Genomic DNA, 19,731 nt, shown 5'->3' with positions numbered 1-19,731 from the left:
ACATAGATAGTTCTTCATTACACATTTTCAACTCAATAAACATTCATTAGGCATCTACTATGTACAAGGCACTGTGCTAGATATTGAGTTTACAGAGATGGAAAATGTTCAAGAAACTTAAGTCTGATGAGAAGGGAGATTTGAGAGGCAGATAGATAAACAGAATACAAAGCAGAATGGGAAAAGATAAAGGTGAGATCTTACCTAGCAATTTACAAACAGCATATTCTATTTAAAATATAGAGGGGCTGTAATAGGTATAAGTGATGAGAGTACAGTGATGAAATCAGGCATTATTAAAGTACTGAAGATATATTTATTAATTTATGATTATTGTTTTTAGAACTGAAAAAGGACTTTAGAGATCATTAAGTCCAATCTTTATATTTTATAGAAAGGGAAACGAAGTTTGGATAAGGAACACAGGATCACAGATTCAGACATGTAAGAGCACCTTAGTGGTCACTTAGTCCAACCTTCTCATTTTATAGATGAGGAAGATGAGGACCAGGGAAGTTAAATGACTTTCCCAGGTTCACATTGCCAATAAGTGTCAAAATAGACTCAGGATTTGAACCTGGGGCCTATATATCCAGCAGTATATCCATCACTCTTTATATTCCTCCTACTATATGCTCTCTGGGGGAATTAAATTATCTAATGTCACCCATAGCTATTAAGGGTACCAGCTTGGATGTAAATCTAGGCCTCAGAATTACAAATCCAATAACTAAAAAAACTAAAAAAAGAACAAATTAAAAATCCTCAACTAAACACCAAATTAGAAATATTGAAAACCAAAGGAAAAATTAACAAAATTGAAATTAAGAAAACTATTGAACTAATAAAACTAAGAGCTGGTTTTATGAAAAAACCAATAAACTAGATAAGCCTTTGGTTAATTTAATTTAAAAAAAGAAAGAAGAAAACCAAATTACTAGTATCAAGAATGAAAAGGGTAAAGCTACCACCAAGGAAGAGGAAATTAAAACAATAATTAGGAATTATTTTGCCCAACTACATGCCAACAAATTTGACAATCTTAGTGAAATGGATACATATTTACAAAAATATAAATTGCCCAGATTAACCAAAGAGGAAGTAAAATACTTAAATAATCCCATCTCAGAAAAAGAAATTGAACAAGCCATTGATGAACTCCCTAGGAAAAATCTCCAGGGCCAGATGGATTTACATGCGAATTCTATCAAACATTTAAAGAACAATTAATTCCAATACTATACAGACTATTTGGGAAAATAGTTCGTGAAGAAGGAGTCTTACCAAATTCTTTTTATATGATACAAATATGGTGTTGATACCTAAACCAGGAAGAGTCAAAATAGAGAAAGAAAATTATAGACCAATTTCTCTAATGAATAGAGATGCAAAAATTTTAAAACAAAATACTAGCAAGTAGATTGCAGCAACTCATCATGAGAATAACCCTATGACCAGGTAGGATTTATACCAGGAAGGCAGGGTTGGTTCAATATTAGGAAAACTATCAGCATCATTGAGCATATCAACAACAAAACCAACAGAAACCACATGATCATCTCAATAGATGCAGAAAAAGCTTTTGATAAAATACAACACCCATTCCTATTAAAAACACTAGAAAGCATAGGTATAAATGGAGTTTTCCTTAAAATAATAAATAGCACATATCTAAAGTGAGGAAAAAAAAAAGAATTACAAATCCAGCATTTTTCCATTATATCACACTGTTACTGTAGGAAGAGACTAAAAGAAATGCAAGAGAGGATATTATGCTACTATTAGAATCATATTCTACCTCTGAATGACCAAATTAGAAATCCATGTGCTCTCTGATAAAATAATAAGGCTTTGGCTAATAAGATTTCAACACATTCAAAGATGTTCATAGGAGCCAATCAGCAGGCAGCCAGCCACTTGAATTGCTGACTTTTCTGATTATCTCAGTTCCAGGACTGACATTTTAAAGCTCTGAATTTTTATAATAACCAAATAATATTCAATAGCTTTCCCCCATTTTGTCAAATGTTTGAGGCCCAGTCAGTCACAGGGCACAAAAATCCAAGTAATCTTGTTCCTATCTGCACAGAACACCTAGTAAAGAAGCGTTAGTACTTCAGACCAATGTTACCTTTAGCTGTGCTGATAAAAATGTTGAATGAAAAGGACTCAGTTGTCCAGCTGTTGGTTGAGAAGAGGAAAGTCAAGGAAATCAAATGTTCAGGCAATTAAGGATAGGAAGGACACCGAGCCAGACCTGCTGTGTACTTTCTAACATTATTCTACTTTTCTTTTCCTGAAAGTTACTATAATTAAAAAGTCTAGCAGTATAAATGGAAATGGAAATTATACTGGATTTGGGAGTTGGGGAACCTGGTATTGAGTATCAGATCTATAACTCAATAACTATGTAACCTTAGAAAATCACTTAGCTTTTCTGGTACTCAGTTATTTCAATTGTAAAGTGAGGGACTTAGATTAGATGACCTCAACAGTTATTTTTCACCTCTAGCTTTAACATTCTATTTTACAAGAAGCTTTCCATTTCTAACATTGTATAGTCTAAGGCTCTTCCACCTCTAACATATTAGGTTCTTTGTTTTAACATTCTATTCACTAAGCTTTCTTAAGCGTTCACATTCTACGTTCTAATGTCCCTCCCTTTCTAACATTTTAAGTCTATGATCTTCTAAAAGACAGAGCAAAATCAATGCTAGAAAGTGAGCTAACCACTAGGTGTCACCCCAGGAGAAAGAATACTGAGTGACATATTTCTAAGTACTTAACTTTTTCATCCAATTACCTCTATATATATTTCAAATATTTAAACAACAAAATATTAGGCAATTAAAATTATCTATTAAATGAATGTTTCAAAAAGAATGTAATAAATCTTGACAGTTTCCCCTGGCAACAATATTTACAAATGGTGCTAGTTCAACCTGCATTTGTCAAGAAACACTATGTTTTAAAAAGGAAACAGCTTTAAGAGCTTTTTTTAAAAAAATTTCTTTTTCTTTAGTTGAAATACACTCAAGTTGTAGTGAGTTGTGGGCCTTATATAAATCATTCTTGTACAAAGTAGAAAAAGATATCAAGCCTATAACATGGCATAATAAGATTTCAACAGCATTTTATGGCTTACAAAGAGCTTTCTTAACAACACTCCTATGGGGAGGAAGTATAAATATTATTAATCTAATTTTACAGATGAGAAAAGAGAGATTTAAAGTCATAAAGTACCCTACCCATGATCATACACCTACCAAGTCTCAAAGTCCACTCCAAAAAGCACTGGATTTTGAGTGAGGACATCTGAATTTCAGGCCTAGTTCTTCAACTGATTAGAATGTGTGACTTTCAGCAGATTTTTTCATCATCTCGGTCTTAGTTCTCTAATATGTAAAATGGTTAGATCACTCACTACTTTCCCTACCAACCTCACAGAATGGTTGAAGGCTCTAACTAGCCTTCAAAGCATTTTGAAAGCACAAAGTGATTCATAAATATCAGCTATTATTGTTATTGTCATTACTGTTGCCTATGTGAAATTAAACCTCCCAAATTATGAGCTATAAAAAATTATAAAGGATGTTTTCCTACTATTATAAGAATTTCTGTAGACTGTAAACTACTTAAAAGAAGAGACTATTTTGTTTTCGTCTTTGTGACTCCAGCACCGAACAAAATGCCTTGTACATAGAAAATACTTAATAAATGCATGTTGAATTGAATAAGCCCTAGAAGACTCTCAGAATTGGAACTCTTAGACTAGGGGATTCAGAGGTCATGAATTTCCTCTAGAACCTCTGAGCCAAAAAAAGTGACTTTCTTAACCTAAATGTAAGAAGTTACATTTATTAAATTTTATATTTTTAGACTTGTTTCATTACCTTAACCTGCTGAGATGTTTTTGCTCCCAAATCTGTGAACTAACATATAAGCTATCCATTCCCAGGTTATCATTCACATATTTGATGGGCATGTTATCTATGTTCTCAGTCAAGTCACTGATAACAATTTAGAAGAGGACAGGCTCAAGGAACAAGTCTTAGCATTGCAACCCTTTATGCTGACACTGAGCTATGATTAAATATTCTTTGGATCTGGTGGCTCAATTAGCTCTTAATTCTCCTAATTGTCTAAACCTGCCAACTTCTATCTTCTCTACCATTATATCATGAGAGTGTTTCTCAAATAACTGGCTGAAATCCAGGTCTACTATATTTACAGTATTCCCTCATCTACTTATCTAGTATTCTTTCAAGAACAGAAATGGGCTTTGTCTGGTCTGACTTGTTCTTAATGAACCCACGTTGGTTCCTAAGGATCACTACAGATAGCAGTTAACTTTAAAGAAAACAAACTACTGAATATAAATTTATTTATATGTATAATACATGAAAGCTCTGGATGCCAAAACACTAGGGATAGCTTTTCAAGTGTGAAGAATCCCCACACTTTTAACCATTAAGCATCACAGAAGCGGATTTATGTTCCTGGATCCCAGAAAAGTACGTGAAAGTACTATATCATAGGACATTCCATTTTCAAAGATGTATTTTGAAATCATTTAACTAAGTAAGATTATATCCAATCAATGGCTAGCATGTTATAGTTTCTACTTTGGCTCACAGAATTATAGATTCAGAGCTAGAAAGGACATTGGAAATCATCTAGTCCAACCTGGTACTCAAAGCACTTTAACTACAGTGGGATCCACCAACACCTTCGCTGTTATTTAACTGCAGCTTGATTTTCACCTGTGACAGGTAGCTCATTATCTCTAAAGGCACCTTATTTAATTGTAAGAAAATTATTATTTTATTTTCACTTAGATATCTGGTTTTCATTTGGACACTCTCCTCTTAAAACCTCCCAGTACAATTTACCTCTGGACTGCCTTGTGACATGCAGGTGACTGGTGTTATGCCAAACAGACTACAAGACATAATAGGTCATACCAAGCTAGACAATCTTTAAAAATGTGCCTGGCCATGTGTTTATCTCCTGCACCCTGCTAAGATACAGAGGAGCTCATACCCAGACTGGTAGTTACCAGGAAATGATTTTTTTTTTTGGCCACAGAAAATTATTAAAGATCTACTGTAGTGTGGAGGCATTTTAATCTGTTTTGTTAAGACCTATAACAATGGAATCATGAATCTTTAGAAGTATTCTTAAGCTGTGTTTTATATCCTTAAAACTACCTAGGTAACACCAAATTTCAGTGACAGAAAACCCTTAGGACTCTTTTCCCCTAAAATGGTCACCTCCTCCTAATTTGTGTTCCATGTCAGGGCTATGGTCCTAATGAGGAGAAGATACGAAGAGCAAGTGGTGATCAATGAGGTGCAAGGATTTCTTCTGCACTACCCTTGTTCCTGTAATGTCAATGGATCAGCTTAGCAAAGACAGGTGGTACTGTGAAATGAATTTCTCCTTATTGAAAGTTTCCAGGCAGAAGCTAGATGACCTTTTTAAAATCAATCAATCAATTAAATCAGTAAGTGCTTACTATGTACCAAGCACAGTGGTATGGCAGGGCATACAAAGATAGAAATGAAGCTGTCTTTGCCTTCCAGGGGCTTACACTCTCAGCCCATTATGATAGACAACATGTGTATATACATAGGTGTACAAGCGTATATATGTGCATGTACACGAGTCATATATGTATATGTACACATAAAATAAATATAAGGTAATTTGCAGGTGAGGTGCTAATAGCTAGAAGGCTGGGGAATGGCCTCGTACAGAAGGTTCCATGAGTTTGAAGGAAACTAGAGATTGTAAAGGGCAGAGTTGAGAACAGAGGACATTCAAAGTGTCGAGGGACAGCCTGTGCCAAGGTACAGAAAGAAGAGATGGTCAGTTTGACTGAACCAAAGACTGCATGAATGGAAGTAATATGTAATAAAATTAGAAGGGTAGGGTTGATGTCAGGTTATGAAGGCAGCTAGGTGGTGCAGTGGCTAGGGTGCTTGGCTTGGAGTCAGAAAGATCTGAGTTCAAATCTAGCCTCAGATGCTTACTAGCTGTGTGATCTTGGGCAAGTCACTTAACCTCTATTTGCCTCAATTTGTTCAACTGTAAAATGGGGATAATAACAGTACTTACCTTATATGGTTGTTGTGAGGAGCAAATGAGATAATATTTGTAAAGCACTTACAGTGCCTGGCACATAGGAGGTGCTTTATAAATGCTTATTCTCTCCCCTTCAACCCTGAAGGGCTTTATATGCAAATAGAGAAATTTGTATATGATCCTAGAAGTATTAGGGAGGAATTTATTGAGCAAGGAAGTGACATCCTCAGACCTGAGCTTTAGGAAAATCAATTTGGCAGCTACATGGGGATCAAGAGAAGGGAGAGAGTTGAAGCGGTAAGGTCAACTAAATGGCTGTTGAAATCATCCAGGTAAAATGTGGTAAGGGCCTGAAGTAAGGTGGTGACCTCATCAGTAATGACAAAAGAGCAGATGAGAAAGAGGTTGTGGAGGCAGAACTGGCAAGATTTGGCAGCTGATTGGATATGCAGGGCAAGGGAGAATAAGAAGTCGAAAGGAGGATCCTGAGGTTGGGAACCTAGATGACTAGAAGAATCATGGTTCCTTCAACAAAAACATGGACATTTAGAAGGGGAGTAGGGTGTTGCGGGATGAAAATGGGTTTTGCTTTGGCCATGCTGAATTGGAGATAACTAAGGGTTATTGAAGTAAAAATGTCCATTAAGCTATTGGTGATGTAGGACCAATGATCAGGAGAGAGGCTGGGGCTACAGAGGAAAAATCTGGAAATCATCACCACAGAGATAATAATTAAACTTATGAGACCTGATGAAGTCACTAAGAAAGTAGGTAAATAAAGGGATCAGAACAAGACCATGTTGTATACCTACAATTACGGGGTGAAATATGGATGATGAACCAACAAAGGACACTGAGATGTGATGAAAAGGTGTGGGAGGACCAATAAAAACTCACAGAGGAAAGTGTATCTATAAGGAAAGGATGCTCGAGTGTGCCAAATACTGCAGAATGGTCAAGAACAATGACGACTGAGAAAAGGTTATCAGATTTGGCAATTAAGCAGTCATTCTAACCTTGAAAAGAGCGATTTCACTTGAGTGACAGTGTTGGAAGACGGACCGCAAAGGTTTGTGAAGCAAGTGAGAGAAGTGAGTGGGATACTGCATTGTAAAGTAAATTTGAAGCTGGTCAGGCAGAAAATGGATATCCTTTTCTGGAGGATATGCAAAAGATATTTATGCTTCACATAGGGATTGGATTAGATGACACGTAAAGTACCATCTCACTTTACACTTTTTGTTATAATATCTTATGTCTGTAAGTTTATTTCAATGCCAACATCCTATGTTCCAATAATCTCTGTTTGAAAGCCCTTTCCAGGTCTAACCTTCTGTGTCAGTTCTCTTCCATATCCATCATTGTCATCATCATCACCATCATTGAATTTATATGGCATTTTAAGGTTTACAAAATACTTCAAAGGTATTATCTCACTCAATCTTCACAATAACCATTTTAGGTGGGTGCTATTATTACCTCATTTTATGGATGAGTAAACTGAGGATGAGAGTTATTAAGTGACTTTCCTAAGGTTCCACAGCCAGTAAGAGTAGAAGGCAGAATTTGAAGTCAGGTCTTTCTGACTCAAAGTCCAGTGCTCCGTCCACTATGTCACCTATATTTATTCCCTTACAATTTAAGATTGAATGAGCTTATGATTACAGTTGAGGACATTTATGTTGTGATATCTGTTTCAAAAAGATGAGTTAGTTTTATTTAGGAGATCTCATGACAGGCATCATAGTATATGAGTTAAGCATGGTATAGCAGAGTCAGAAATCCAGGCTCACTTTTACAAATTATATGGACAAATAATTTGCTCTTCTATAACCCTTAGTTTCTGAATCTGTAAAATGGAGATCCTAAAATTTGCAATTGCCTAGCTCACTAAGTTGTTGTTATGAAAAGTGCTTTATAAATGATAAAGTGTTACAGAAATGTGATCTATAATTATTAATACAAAGGGGGTAAAGCCAGAAAGTGTCTCTTTCAGCTCATTTATTCTCTCTAGGAGGAGAATTTGGGAAATTTTAGGAGTATTCAAGAAACTGTTCTCCTGCCCTACTCTCTACTCCCCAAAGTTTAGACCTCTCACCTACAGCTCTGTCTTTAAAACTGAAGGTGACATGATTTGCAGATGAACAATTAAATTATTTGTCTCTTCCTGCCCCTTCCAGCCATTAAAAAAAACCTCAGTCTTAACTAGTTAATCTCTTACACCCATCAGAGCTGCACACACGCTGCTACTCCAGGAGTTGCCTGGCAACAGGCAGGAGGCGTGTCAGAGAGCAAGAAAGGCCCAAATAAATGAACGGAAGTCTGGGCAACCGCTTGACATGGATAAAGGAGTTTTTTTTTTCACCCCACATTGGGCTGCCAGGAGGGTTTTAGATTTGTCATTTGTATGGAGAAGAAAGAAGTTGGCTCCACTCATACTTTCCTGGGTTTCACACCTGATGTTTCTCTGAGTAACCCATAAATAGACAATGCACACTCATTATTTGGAAATGCCCTCCCCTCTACCAGACTGAAGAAACACACAAGTCTTTGGATAGGATAGCATTTGTTTGTTTTTGCCGATACATATTCATACAATGTCCATAGAACTTATTGACTATTAGAGAAGAAAAGATTTCAGAACACAGATTAATAAAATACAAGGCAAGAATGGATTTTAGGACATGCCACGTAAGAAAACAAAATGGTGGAGTTGGTAGGCACACTGAAACACAGAATGATTGAGCTCGAAGCTACATTAAAACGAAAAGAGAGGCCTCTGGCCTTAGGGTTCCTTGTTTATAAATGGAGGGCACTGGACTAAATACATATCAAAGAACTAACATCAATAGTGCCCTTGTCTCTAAATGGTTCCCAGATAGAAACTACCAAGACACTGGATTGGAGATATGATTGCAAATGTCTAGGAGGTAAAGCAATGAATGATAGGTGGAGACAAAATCGAAACCTGACTCCTCTATAAAAGTGAAAACTGGAGGGCAACCTTGGGTCTTTCAGTCCTGGTTTACTGGATCTCTTATTTGTCCATGATAGGATTCCCTAAGGTTTTAAATGCTGTGTTGCTGTGATGATGAGATTTTATGAAAATGCTTCATAAACTCCAGTGGCTGACTTCAGCCTCTGCTAGGCAAGGTCAGGCCTGCTCATTGGTTGTGAGTCCATATGCACCAGGGTAAATACTTCATCCCTAATAACACAAAAGGGCCACTAGAATGGTTCCTGAATCATCTTTTTGACTGATAGTTGTCTACCTCCTAACCACCAGGTGGAACTATCAGCAATGGAGCCTCCATGGTTTCTCTTTCACTTAGATGCACATAAAGGGTTTCATTTCTGGGACAATAAGAAGTGTCCGAGGTCAGCTCTGATCAGCCTCTATGACTCTACCATGTCAGTTTTCATCACTGCTGGCCTAACTTCTAGGCCTCCCACAATGTGACTCCAACTTAACTTTCTAACGTTATCTCCTTTTATTCAACCTCACAGGCACTAGCTCCCTGCCCATTTTAACAAAAGAGTTTCTTCAACTCACTGTCTTTTTCCATTTTCAGACCTTTACTCATACCATTCCCTATATTTGAAATCCTCCATTTCTCATTCCTCAATGTTAAAATCCTGCCTATCTTTTAAGGCCCAGACTCTGTTACATGCTCCAACAAGCCTTTCCTGGTGATTTCAATATTATCTTGCATTGCAGTGATTTGTGCACAGGCTTGCATCAGGTCCCCCAATCAAAATGATTTTGTAGTTATGTCATTATAACAAAACCCTGTTGTAATGACATTACTCGTAATATCATTAAATCAAATGCCTACGTTGCTATCAAAAAATGATAACTTTTTGATCATGGAATTTAAGATTCTCCAAAATACTATTATAACCTTTCTAGCATCATCCTATACTACTTTCCTCATGTCTTCTATCAATCTAAGCTGGATTGCTCTTTATTCCTATTCTCATCTTGTCTTTGTTCTCACTACTCTGTGCATTTGAAATCAGCACTTTTCTTTCCTCATCATTGCCCCCTTCCCTGAACTTCGTTGATTGATACATTTTTACTTCTTTTAAAGCCCACCTTAGTTGCCACATCTTTCACAAAGCCTTCTAGTCCCACAATGAAAGTGATCTCCTTGTGCTCAAATTTCCCAGAACACTTGGACCAGAATTCCTTTGCAATTCTCTTACTCTCCTTTGTATCACAGTTATGTGTGTTCTTGCTCTTTCCCCTTATTAGAATATAAGCACCTTGAAAGTAGGGCCTATGTTCTATCTTTTTAATTCTAGCACTTAACATAGTGCTTTGTATATAATAAGTGCTTAACTGATGTTAGTTGAATTCATTTCTAAAAATTCCTCTTTGTGGAACTAACTGCCTTCTAAAATGGTTCATTCAAAATGGTATTTTTTCAGAAATCAGTTAAGGAAGTAAGATGGGCAATGGTTGCTTCATATATTTTTCCCCAAACTAGATTGTAATTTCTTCAATGGGAGAATCTGGCTTAGTATATGTATTTTGGTACTAGTTTTATCTATCTTTGTATCTTCCTTAGCTCCTAACATAGTGTGCTACACAAATAAGGAAGGAGCTTAGTAAATAATCACGGTGGAATTTAAATTACTTAAGAAATAATCAATTTATACTTTATACATGTATCTTAAACAGGCAATGGGAATGGATAAACCAGGCACAGAACTGAATAGGATAAAGAGGCCAGTCTGAATTGTATTTGGGAAAATGCAGTGTGCTTTCAACGATCTCAAATGGCCTGATGCCACAAAAGCCCTTCTCTTAAACAATAACGTTCTCCCATTGATGCTATATGGCTATGGATACTGGAACACCACAGTCTGGGAAGAATTAACATTACAAATAATGCAAAGAGAAATAGACAGATGACCACTGACAACTTGCAGTGAAACATGGAGTAAAAGAGTGGGTCATAGAAGGGCAAAAAAAGATATTGGAGCTCCACTCAATCCCAGAAGATACTAAAAGAATGAGAGGAAGTTCTCTAATGGATTGGAGGTATCTAACATCAAGAAAAAGGTTACGGGAGAGCTGTAGCCTGAACAAGACAAAGGAGTTCCCCACACCAGAGAAATCATACATCCATCAAAGAACCAAAGTATGTGACAGAAAGCCCTGACTCCTTAGCTCAGAAAATGGCATCCCTAATTTCTATCTTTATTAAAGGGTCAGGGGGATTCTGGGAATTTCCCATGGCCCCTATCACAAGTGAATCTTTTAATCATGACTGAATGTGAGAATACAGACTATGTCAAGAGGCTACTTACAGGTTCAATCTTCAATGCATTCCTGTAACTTCCAAAAAAAGCAGCCTGTGCCTTCAGAAAGGCTCTGGCAACACCATCCCCAGTTGTGGTAGAGACCTTCTTTAGCCTGCTCTTCAATGAAGAAACCTGTCAGTAAAGAAAAAGGAGTTATAAGTCAGTTGATCAAAGCCTTGATCAAAAACCCTGTGTGACTGACAATTCCTTAGTGATATTCTGAAAGATCAAAGGTATCCCCAAAATACACATTTCATAGGATTGTGGAACGTCTTAGCACATAGCTAAGACCTTGGAGCTAGAAGAGACTGAAGTCAGTCAATAAGCACTTACTAGGTGCTTACTATTTGTCAGACATTGTGCTAAATGTTGGGGATACAAAAGAAAGGCAAAAAAAAATAGTTTCTGCCCTCAAGGAGCTTACATTCTTATTGGGTCATCTGATCTGCTTCCTTCATTAAACACTTGAAGAAAGGGAGGCCCACAGAACTTAAATGAATTAAGGTCACTTGTGCATTAAGTAGCAGACCTTGAGATACTTCCACAAAGACTATTCTTTCTTAGGAAAGCCATGATGAAATGAGATTTCAGGTCCCTATCTCAGGTTCCTCTTATATTGCCCTCAAATATGCTTAAGTTTCTCCAGTCATAAAAAAAAAAACACACCTCAGTTTCCTTCTCCCAAAGTCACTAGACATTATCCTCCCCACAAACTATTGTCCTATATCTTTCCTCCCTTGCTCAGTTAAACTCTGTGAAAAAACTATCTATATTCAATGCCTCCACTTCCCTTATCTTACTCACTCCTCAATCCTCTTCCATGTGGTTTCCAAGCTCATCACCCAATTGAAATGACTCTTTCCAAAGTTACCAATGCTCTCTTAACTGCCAAATATGATGGTCTTTTCTGAGGCCTTATCTTTTTTGATCTCTCCACTGCATTAGACACTGTTGACCTCAGGGTTGAGGAAAGGATGCTTCTTGTCTACTCTCTCTTCCTCTCTGGGTTTTTGCGCCATTGCTATCTTCTGGTTCTTCTGTTACCTGTCTGAACACTCTTCAGTTTCCCTTGCTGGCCTATTATTCACATTATATCCCCTCATTGTGGGTGTTCCCCGAGGATCTGTTCTAGGCCTTCTCTTCTCTTACTTGGTGAGCTCATCATCTTGAATTAAACTACCCTGCATTTATTCTCTTCATACTTAACTCAGATATGCTTTTATACACACTTCTTGTCTCCCACATAAAAATATAAGCTCTTTGAAGTTTGTGATTGTTTAATTTTTATTCTGGTATTACTTGTACCTAGTAGGCACCTAATAAATTTTTGTTGATTTATTAATGGGCCTAACACATGGCTAAATTCTGTTACAGCTTTACCTGTTTCATCTATAGTAATAACAAGAGCTCCTATTTCTATAATGTTCTACAGTTTTCAGGTATTAGCCTCACACCCCCCCCCACATTTTTTTTTTGCTTTTTGGTGAGGCAATCAGGGTAAAGTGACTTGCCTAAGGTCACACAGCTAGTTAAATATCAAGTGTCTGAGGCCAGATTTGAACTCAGGTCCTCCTGACTCCAAGGCTGGAGTTCTATTCACTGAGCCACCTAGCTCCTTAGAGGATAAGTAGTACAGTAGTCATTATTTCAATTTGAGGTAGAAAAAGGGACCTAAGCACATAGACAGAGAAAGGAGTTACCTTAAAGATCATTTAGTTCCACCTATTCATTTCATTGATGAGGAAACTGAAGCTCAAGATTTTTGAGTCTAAATCTAATATTCTACCTCTAAATCTAGGATGCCATGTAATGCTACATGGATAGAGATCAAGTCTCAGCTATGACTGTGTTGGTAAATGCTGAATGGAATGTCTTGTTCATCTTGCCAATATGATTAACCTAGGCAAACAGAAGTTGATAACGGCAAAGAAGACAGGAAGAGTCCTAGGCGTATGATGTGGAATCTGGCTTGAAAGGAAGGCGATCATTATTATTGTGATACTTCCAGAGAAAATGGCAACCATACCATGTGGCTTTATTGGTAGAGATTCTGAACTGAAGATGGGTTTCAAATAGATAGACATCTAGATTGGATAAGAAAAATATCCTTATTATATGCAAGGCATGCTGGATCACTAATTTAGAGCTATAAGAGAACTTAGTAAGAAGACCACTTAGATGGACTCCCTGATTTTATTTTTTATTATTTATTTCCATTTTAAATTTAAACCCTTAACTTCCCACCAGAATGAAAAATTATCAAGAACTATAACGAGAAACTGTAATAAGAAACTTCTTCAATTCTAGAACTACAGAAAGAACCAGCCAGACGCCCAAGGACAGTAGAAGATAGGGGCTAGGGCTGCCAGTAAAACCAAAACCAGTCCAGAAGAGTCTTTCTGCATGATCAGAGATAGTCAGAGACAGGTAGCCTATTTGTTTACCTTTCTTGTATTTCTACTGTCTATGACTCTTGAAAAATGAATAATTTATTCAGGTCTGATTTTCTTACTAGGAATACTTTGAATATCTTTTTAAAAATTAAAAGTGAATCTTTTTTCATTTATGGTTAGGCAGGTTGGCAGGAATATGTTGTCACCTTGTATCACATCCTGAGTTTTCAGAAAACATTATTCCATTTCCTCCTGCAGTTTTTGGTGGATACAGAATAGTCTTGTGTTATTGAATTTCTTTTCCTTTATATTTAAAGGCTTTTCTCTTGGTCAACTGCAGAACTTGTTGTTTGTCATTGAAATTATTAAATTTAACCACTTCAAGTTTGTCTTAGTATTTGAAGCATAGGTTTCCTTCAATCCCCCACCTTACTTCTGGAGACAATGTGTGAATTCTTATGATCGGAATTTTCTTTTTTGTATTCAGAAGTTCTGGGCAGTTTTCTTGTATTATTTTTCATATATAGTGTTCAGATTCACCTTTTCCCAACCCCCACACCCAAATGTTGTGTTCTTTAGGAATATTTATAATCCTCAATTTGACTATACAGCCTATCTTTGCGATTAGTATGTTTGCTTATGTGGAAATCATGTGTTCTTTTAACATTATTTCTTTTAGCTTCTCTTGAGATTATATTTAATTTATGCATACTTGCATTCCTGATTAGTTGTTCTCTCTTATGTTTCTTTGGTGAGATTTGCCACCATTGTATTCAAGCTTTTATATTCTGGCAATTCTATTTGCTGTAAAGGCCATAAATTCTGGTACAGCTGAGTTCTGTAGCAAGCCCTTGGGTAGGATAGCCTTGCCAAAGTGTGGTGCTAGGGAAGAAGGGATTGCTGAGTGAGGGAGTTAGGGATTAAGGATTAGCATTCTCTGCTGTTCATCAGGTTGTTTGTTTTTTACCTTGTTAGGATTCTTGGTGGACACAACTGAAACTACTTAATCACTTATACATAATTACTATTTTGGAGAAGTGTGAAAGGTTGTCGGGATTGGAGAAAATGTCTAATCCTTCATCTTGCTGATCAAGCGATTAGTACATGCGATTAAAGCAGAGTGGAACTGCTTGAAATGGACTAAAAATATGAATATTCTCATTATGCAGCATGACTATATCTATAAACAGATTTCACTAGTTATAAGAAAGAGCTTCATACAGATTTTTGTCAATGATACTTTTAGCCCCACAGCAATGTATTAGTGACCAGTGAAGAACAATCATTAAACAACAAAACAAATTTTATCTCTAAGCCTAGATTAGATGTCATGAAATGAAATAAAGGAGCTACTAAAATCTGAAGGAAAAGTTGAAGAATCTGAAGTTATTTAGAGCAAACTTCTGAAATTATATATAAAAATGAAATAAATGTAAAAACCATTGCTAATATTGCAAATCATTTTTAAAAAGGAGATAGGTCTACTTAAACTGGAATTCCAAAAAAGCCCTTTTTGAGTTTGACAGCATGAATCCAACTCGCAGACCAACTATACAGAAAAAGTAACTTTTACAAGCTGGTTTATCTGCTATAATCATGATGAATGCATCCATTCTTTCACAGTATGTGACACAAAGTATAAAAGCATTACACCATTTGTGGCAGTTGGTGCTGTGGTAACGTGGCATTCTTCCAGCCTTCCCTTCCCCTTTCCCCCAGGACCATGCCATCCCAGAACTCATCCTGGAGAGCCAAGTAGTGAGAAGATCTTCCACCAGTAGGGATACCCTTCCCCTCTCACTCCTTCCCTCAGTCTGGGACATCCGGAATCTACCGGGGCTGCTTGACTGCTCATAGTGTGGATGAAAAGGGAACCCCCATTCTTCTAATAAGATAGAAGATTCGCCAGTTTTTCTACGTGACCTGCAGCTACATATTCAGGTGTTCCTAGTCTTATTATCTGCCTTGCCCTAAGACTTTCCAGATTCCCTCCAACACTGTCACACAGTGTACTTATGTAAACCTAGAGGTCCTCTGGGTCTTGTTATCTGCCTTACAATAACACCCTTGGGACTTCCAAGCTTCTATGTCCACCCTGCAGCTGAATTTTCTTTTATGTGTTGTGTACTTTGGAGTATGAGTGCCTGGAAATGAGGGAATGTCTTGCTTTTTTCTATTCATATCCTCAACATTTAGAACTATGGCACGTGCATAGTGACCACTTATTTAATACTTTTTTATGCGTTATTCATTCATGTTTAGAACCACAGAAATAAAGGAATAATACCAAACATGACCATACAAGAAATGACTAGAGCTACTGAAGCTCTATAGAAAGGCAGCAGAGGATTACATAAATATCTAGTTGGTTCTCACAACAGAAAATTTGCACAAATGTAAACAAAAAAAGAAACATATGGTATGGAGTCAAAAAAATAAAATCATATCAGAAATTTGTAGAGTCACTTAATCAGCAACTGGAAATAAAGTCAAAAGATTAGAGATATGAGTCAAAACAATGCAAAGAACAAAATAAATAATTGAACATCAGTCAAAAACTTTACTACAGAAGCTTCAGAAAGAAGGAAAAAAATCAGAGACCAGGGGGTAACCCAAAAGGAAGATGTGAAGTTCTAATCCTCTTTTTGGTTGCAAGAAGTGAATTGGATCAAAAGTGAAACATCATTATAATCAAATAGAGAATGATTATATCAAGTGAGGTGACAAAATCTACTTTCTCTATAAAAATGGTAAGTGGCATGCCTAAGTAAATGCTTCACAGTGGTGCATGAATTATTAGGAAAGCAATTTTCTAGCTTCCTCTCTAACATAAACTCAATCCCATTTTCCTTAACCAAAGACATTATGTATTTATTATGAAAGATGAGAATAATATTGATTCTTCCAAATATAGGCCAATTATGTATTTGCATACTTTATGAGGAAGCCAGTAGCTAGAACCCTGGACTCGGTAGTCTAGGAGGCCTGAGTTCAAATCCTGCCTTAGTCACTTATTAGCTATGTGACCATGGACAAGTCATTTAACCTTTCTCAGACTCAGGGTTTTTTTGTCTATAAAATGGAGGTAATAAGAGTACCTACTTCCCAGGGTTATATGAAAATCAAATGATATAATATGTTAAAGGCTTTGCAAAACTTAGAGCATCATATGAAATTTTATTCTTTTTATCCTTCTTATATAATGCTTTCACAGTCTGTATTGCTAAAAAACAAAACAAAACAAAACAAAAAACCCAAACAATAACCCACAAACACGAATTAAAGCTACATATTGGTAAAGGAGATAAAAATGGTATTTCGAAAAGACCCAAAGGAATTCATTATGGATTTGGTGATTATTGAATAAGTCACTCAAAAAAATTTTGTTAACATTTATGCTACCTTTATTGATTAGTACAAAACCTTTGACTGAGTTTCACACTCATGTTTAGTCATGTACTATAAATACATAAAATAGATCCAAGCCTAGTGAGAATACTAGGATATCTGATGTCCACATGGAAAACTGTTGTCTATTTAAAGCATGCTACTACACAGTAAAGTAAAAAATAATTAATATAAAACGTGGCCTTTTTGGGGGATATAGTTTAAGCCTGCTCTGGTTCTGCATAGCCTTAAATCCATTATCATCACTCCTGAATAGAATTGAGCAAAGCCTTCAAGTCAAAGAGGAAGTTATACCAAAACAGAATTTAAATCACTTGATATAAATGGATAACATCAAGGTATATGGCTCTACTCACTGAAAAACACACTAAATAGTAACTTCATCTGGTGGAAATTTTCTCCAAAGATATAAAAATATCATTTGGATTCAATAATTATAAAACTCTTCATGTGTGCCAAATAAAAAGAAAGACTGAATACTTTGGGTTTGAGTATGGATTGAAATTAAATTAATGGATCAAAGTAATACAAATACCTGGATTTTTCCAAGAATGGTGCACTGAGAATTAGGCTATCAAGAAGAAAGCTGTGGCTACATATGTTAAGAGTTTGACTGGATTCTTGAAGTCACAGCTTAGTAGGAAGAACACATTTAGAGCAATTAACACCTACATAATACCACTCAACATATACTTATGGAATGGTAAATTGGATGACAGTAGATCTAGAAGGTATCCAAACAAAAACCTGTACAATGTTAATGAAACAGAGAGCTCAATATCCCAAGGCTGTTACAGAAAAAAAGAGCAGATGACAAACAAGTTAAATATCTACAGAAATACATTTGGAACACAGACTCCCCACTTCCCAAAATAACAGCAAAGGTTAACAACAGGTATATGCCACTAGATTTTCTGAAAGTAACCACAAACGGTTTGTTTTTGGATACAGCCTATGAAACAGGTAAGCTCCAAGAATGAAACTTGAAGGTATTTCATGGGTGACATCCAAATGACCTGTGCCAACAATAAGTTGACAAAGAAGTGTAGAACAAATGAGTGTATCTTGAAGCCACAGAAACAGGAGGCTTTTTAAAAACAAGTCATAATCAGGTTGTTGCCACTAGAACTTATAGAAAGGTTATCCTTAAGGTGCCAAGACTTATTGGCTGTATAGATTATACAAAGAAGTGTTAGAAATCACGCAACATATCATTGCAAGCTGCAAAAATTTAGCATCTACTGGATACCAAGAAAGACATGACTAGGTGGCTACCATTCTATACCTGAAGCTTACTATCCTTTGTAAAGTAACAAATAACAAATCTCTGTATTACAAAAAGGAATAAAGGTAGAGAGGGAATATACATTTATTTAAGCACCTACAACATGCCAGGCACTATTTTAAGCACTTTACAAATCTTATCTCATTTGATCCTCACAACAACCCTGAGAGATGGGTACTTTTAATAACCCCATTTTACAGTTGAGGAAACTCAGTCTACAGCTGAGGAAACTGAAGCCCACAGATGTTAAATGATTTGCCCAGGGTCATACAGCTAGTATTTGAAGCCAGATTTGAGCTTAGGTTTTTCTGACTCTAGACCTGGTATTATATCCACTGTACCACCTAGATGGACATGTGATTTTATTGGTATAAGAAGCTCCCTGGTGAATAAATAGTCTCTACCAATTAAGGCTAAATGCAAACCCCAAAATATCCTTAAAAATTCAGTAAATAAACTATACTGGGACCAAAACACTACTACAGCAAGGACTGTTATCCACAATTATTTGGCTATAACATTGATTCACAAAAATTTAAGAATAATATTTTTTACTAGATCTTGCTATACTCAATACTCATAAACTTGAAACAATGAAAGAAGAAATTAAAACAGTGTAGAACAGGACAAGGTACAAGTCATCTCTGTCTGCTACTGGAGCTGTCTTAAGGATGCTTTCAATTAATCTTCAGAAGATGAGCTTGTGTCTCAATACTTTTATTCAGTTACAAAAAGCAGTTATTTTATCAATCTGTGCAATAGTCTTCAGAACACTAAATATACAAGAATAATAGCAGGACCATTTCTTTCTGAACCTTATGAAAAAAGAATAAAAGTGATGATAACATAATGATAACAATATGTTAGCTAACAATTATAAAAATACAGATACTTAGCAGAAGAAATTCAAACCAATTCAGGTCAAGGCATATATCATCCCCATCATCCTGTTTGCTACTGGAGCTTTTCAGAAGAGTCTACAGTTCAGGTCAAGACAACAAATACTTAAAAAGTGTCTATTATGTACTAGGCGTTGTTGTAAGTACTAAGAAAGGTAAAAGGCAGTCTCGGCTCTCAAAGAGCATATGATCTAATGGAGGAGACAAAATGTAAACAGCTATGTACAAATAATATACATTCAGGATAAACTGGATATACAGGATAATCAATACAGGCAAGGCACTAGCATTATGGGGGATTGGTAAAGGCTTCCTGGGGAAAGTGAGATTTTAGATGAGACTTGAAGGA

At 36.3% G+C, this 19,731-nt stretch overlaps 1 protein-coding gene across 7 annotated transcripts in view; it reads right to left on the bottom strand.

Moving 5' to 3' along the window:
• The window catches only part of DENND1A (DENN domain containing 1A), a 691,139-nt gene that overhangs the window by 189,877 nt on the left and 481,531 nt on the right, over positions 1 to 19,731 (bottom strand). For all 7 annotated transcript variants that reach the window (XM_078150133.1, XM_078150134.1, XM_020967516.2 and 4 more), the window contains one exon: positions 11,404 to 11,529. In XM_078150133.1, coding sequence (XP_078006259.1) covers positions 11,404 to 11,529 — 126 coding nt within the window. The remainder of the gene's footprint in view (positions 1 to 11,403; positions 11,530 to 19,731) is intronic.

This window comes from Phascolarctos cinereus, unplaced genomic scaffold (assembly GCF_003287225.1).
Source record: "Phascolarctos cinereus isolate Bilbo 61053 unplaced genomic scaffold, phaCin_HiC Scaffold_2;HRSCAF=192, whole genome shotgun sequence".
NCBI classification, from domain to species: domain Eukaryota; kingdom Metazoa; phylum Chordata; class Mammalia; order Diprotodontia; family Phascolarctidae; genus Phascolarctos; species Phascolarctos cinereus.
Note: the sequence above shows the minus strand (reverse complement) of the source record. Positions and strands in the feature narration are given on the sequence as shown.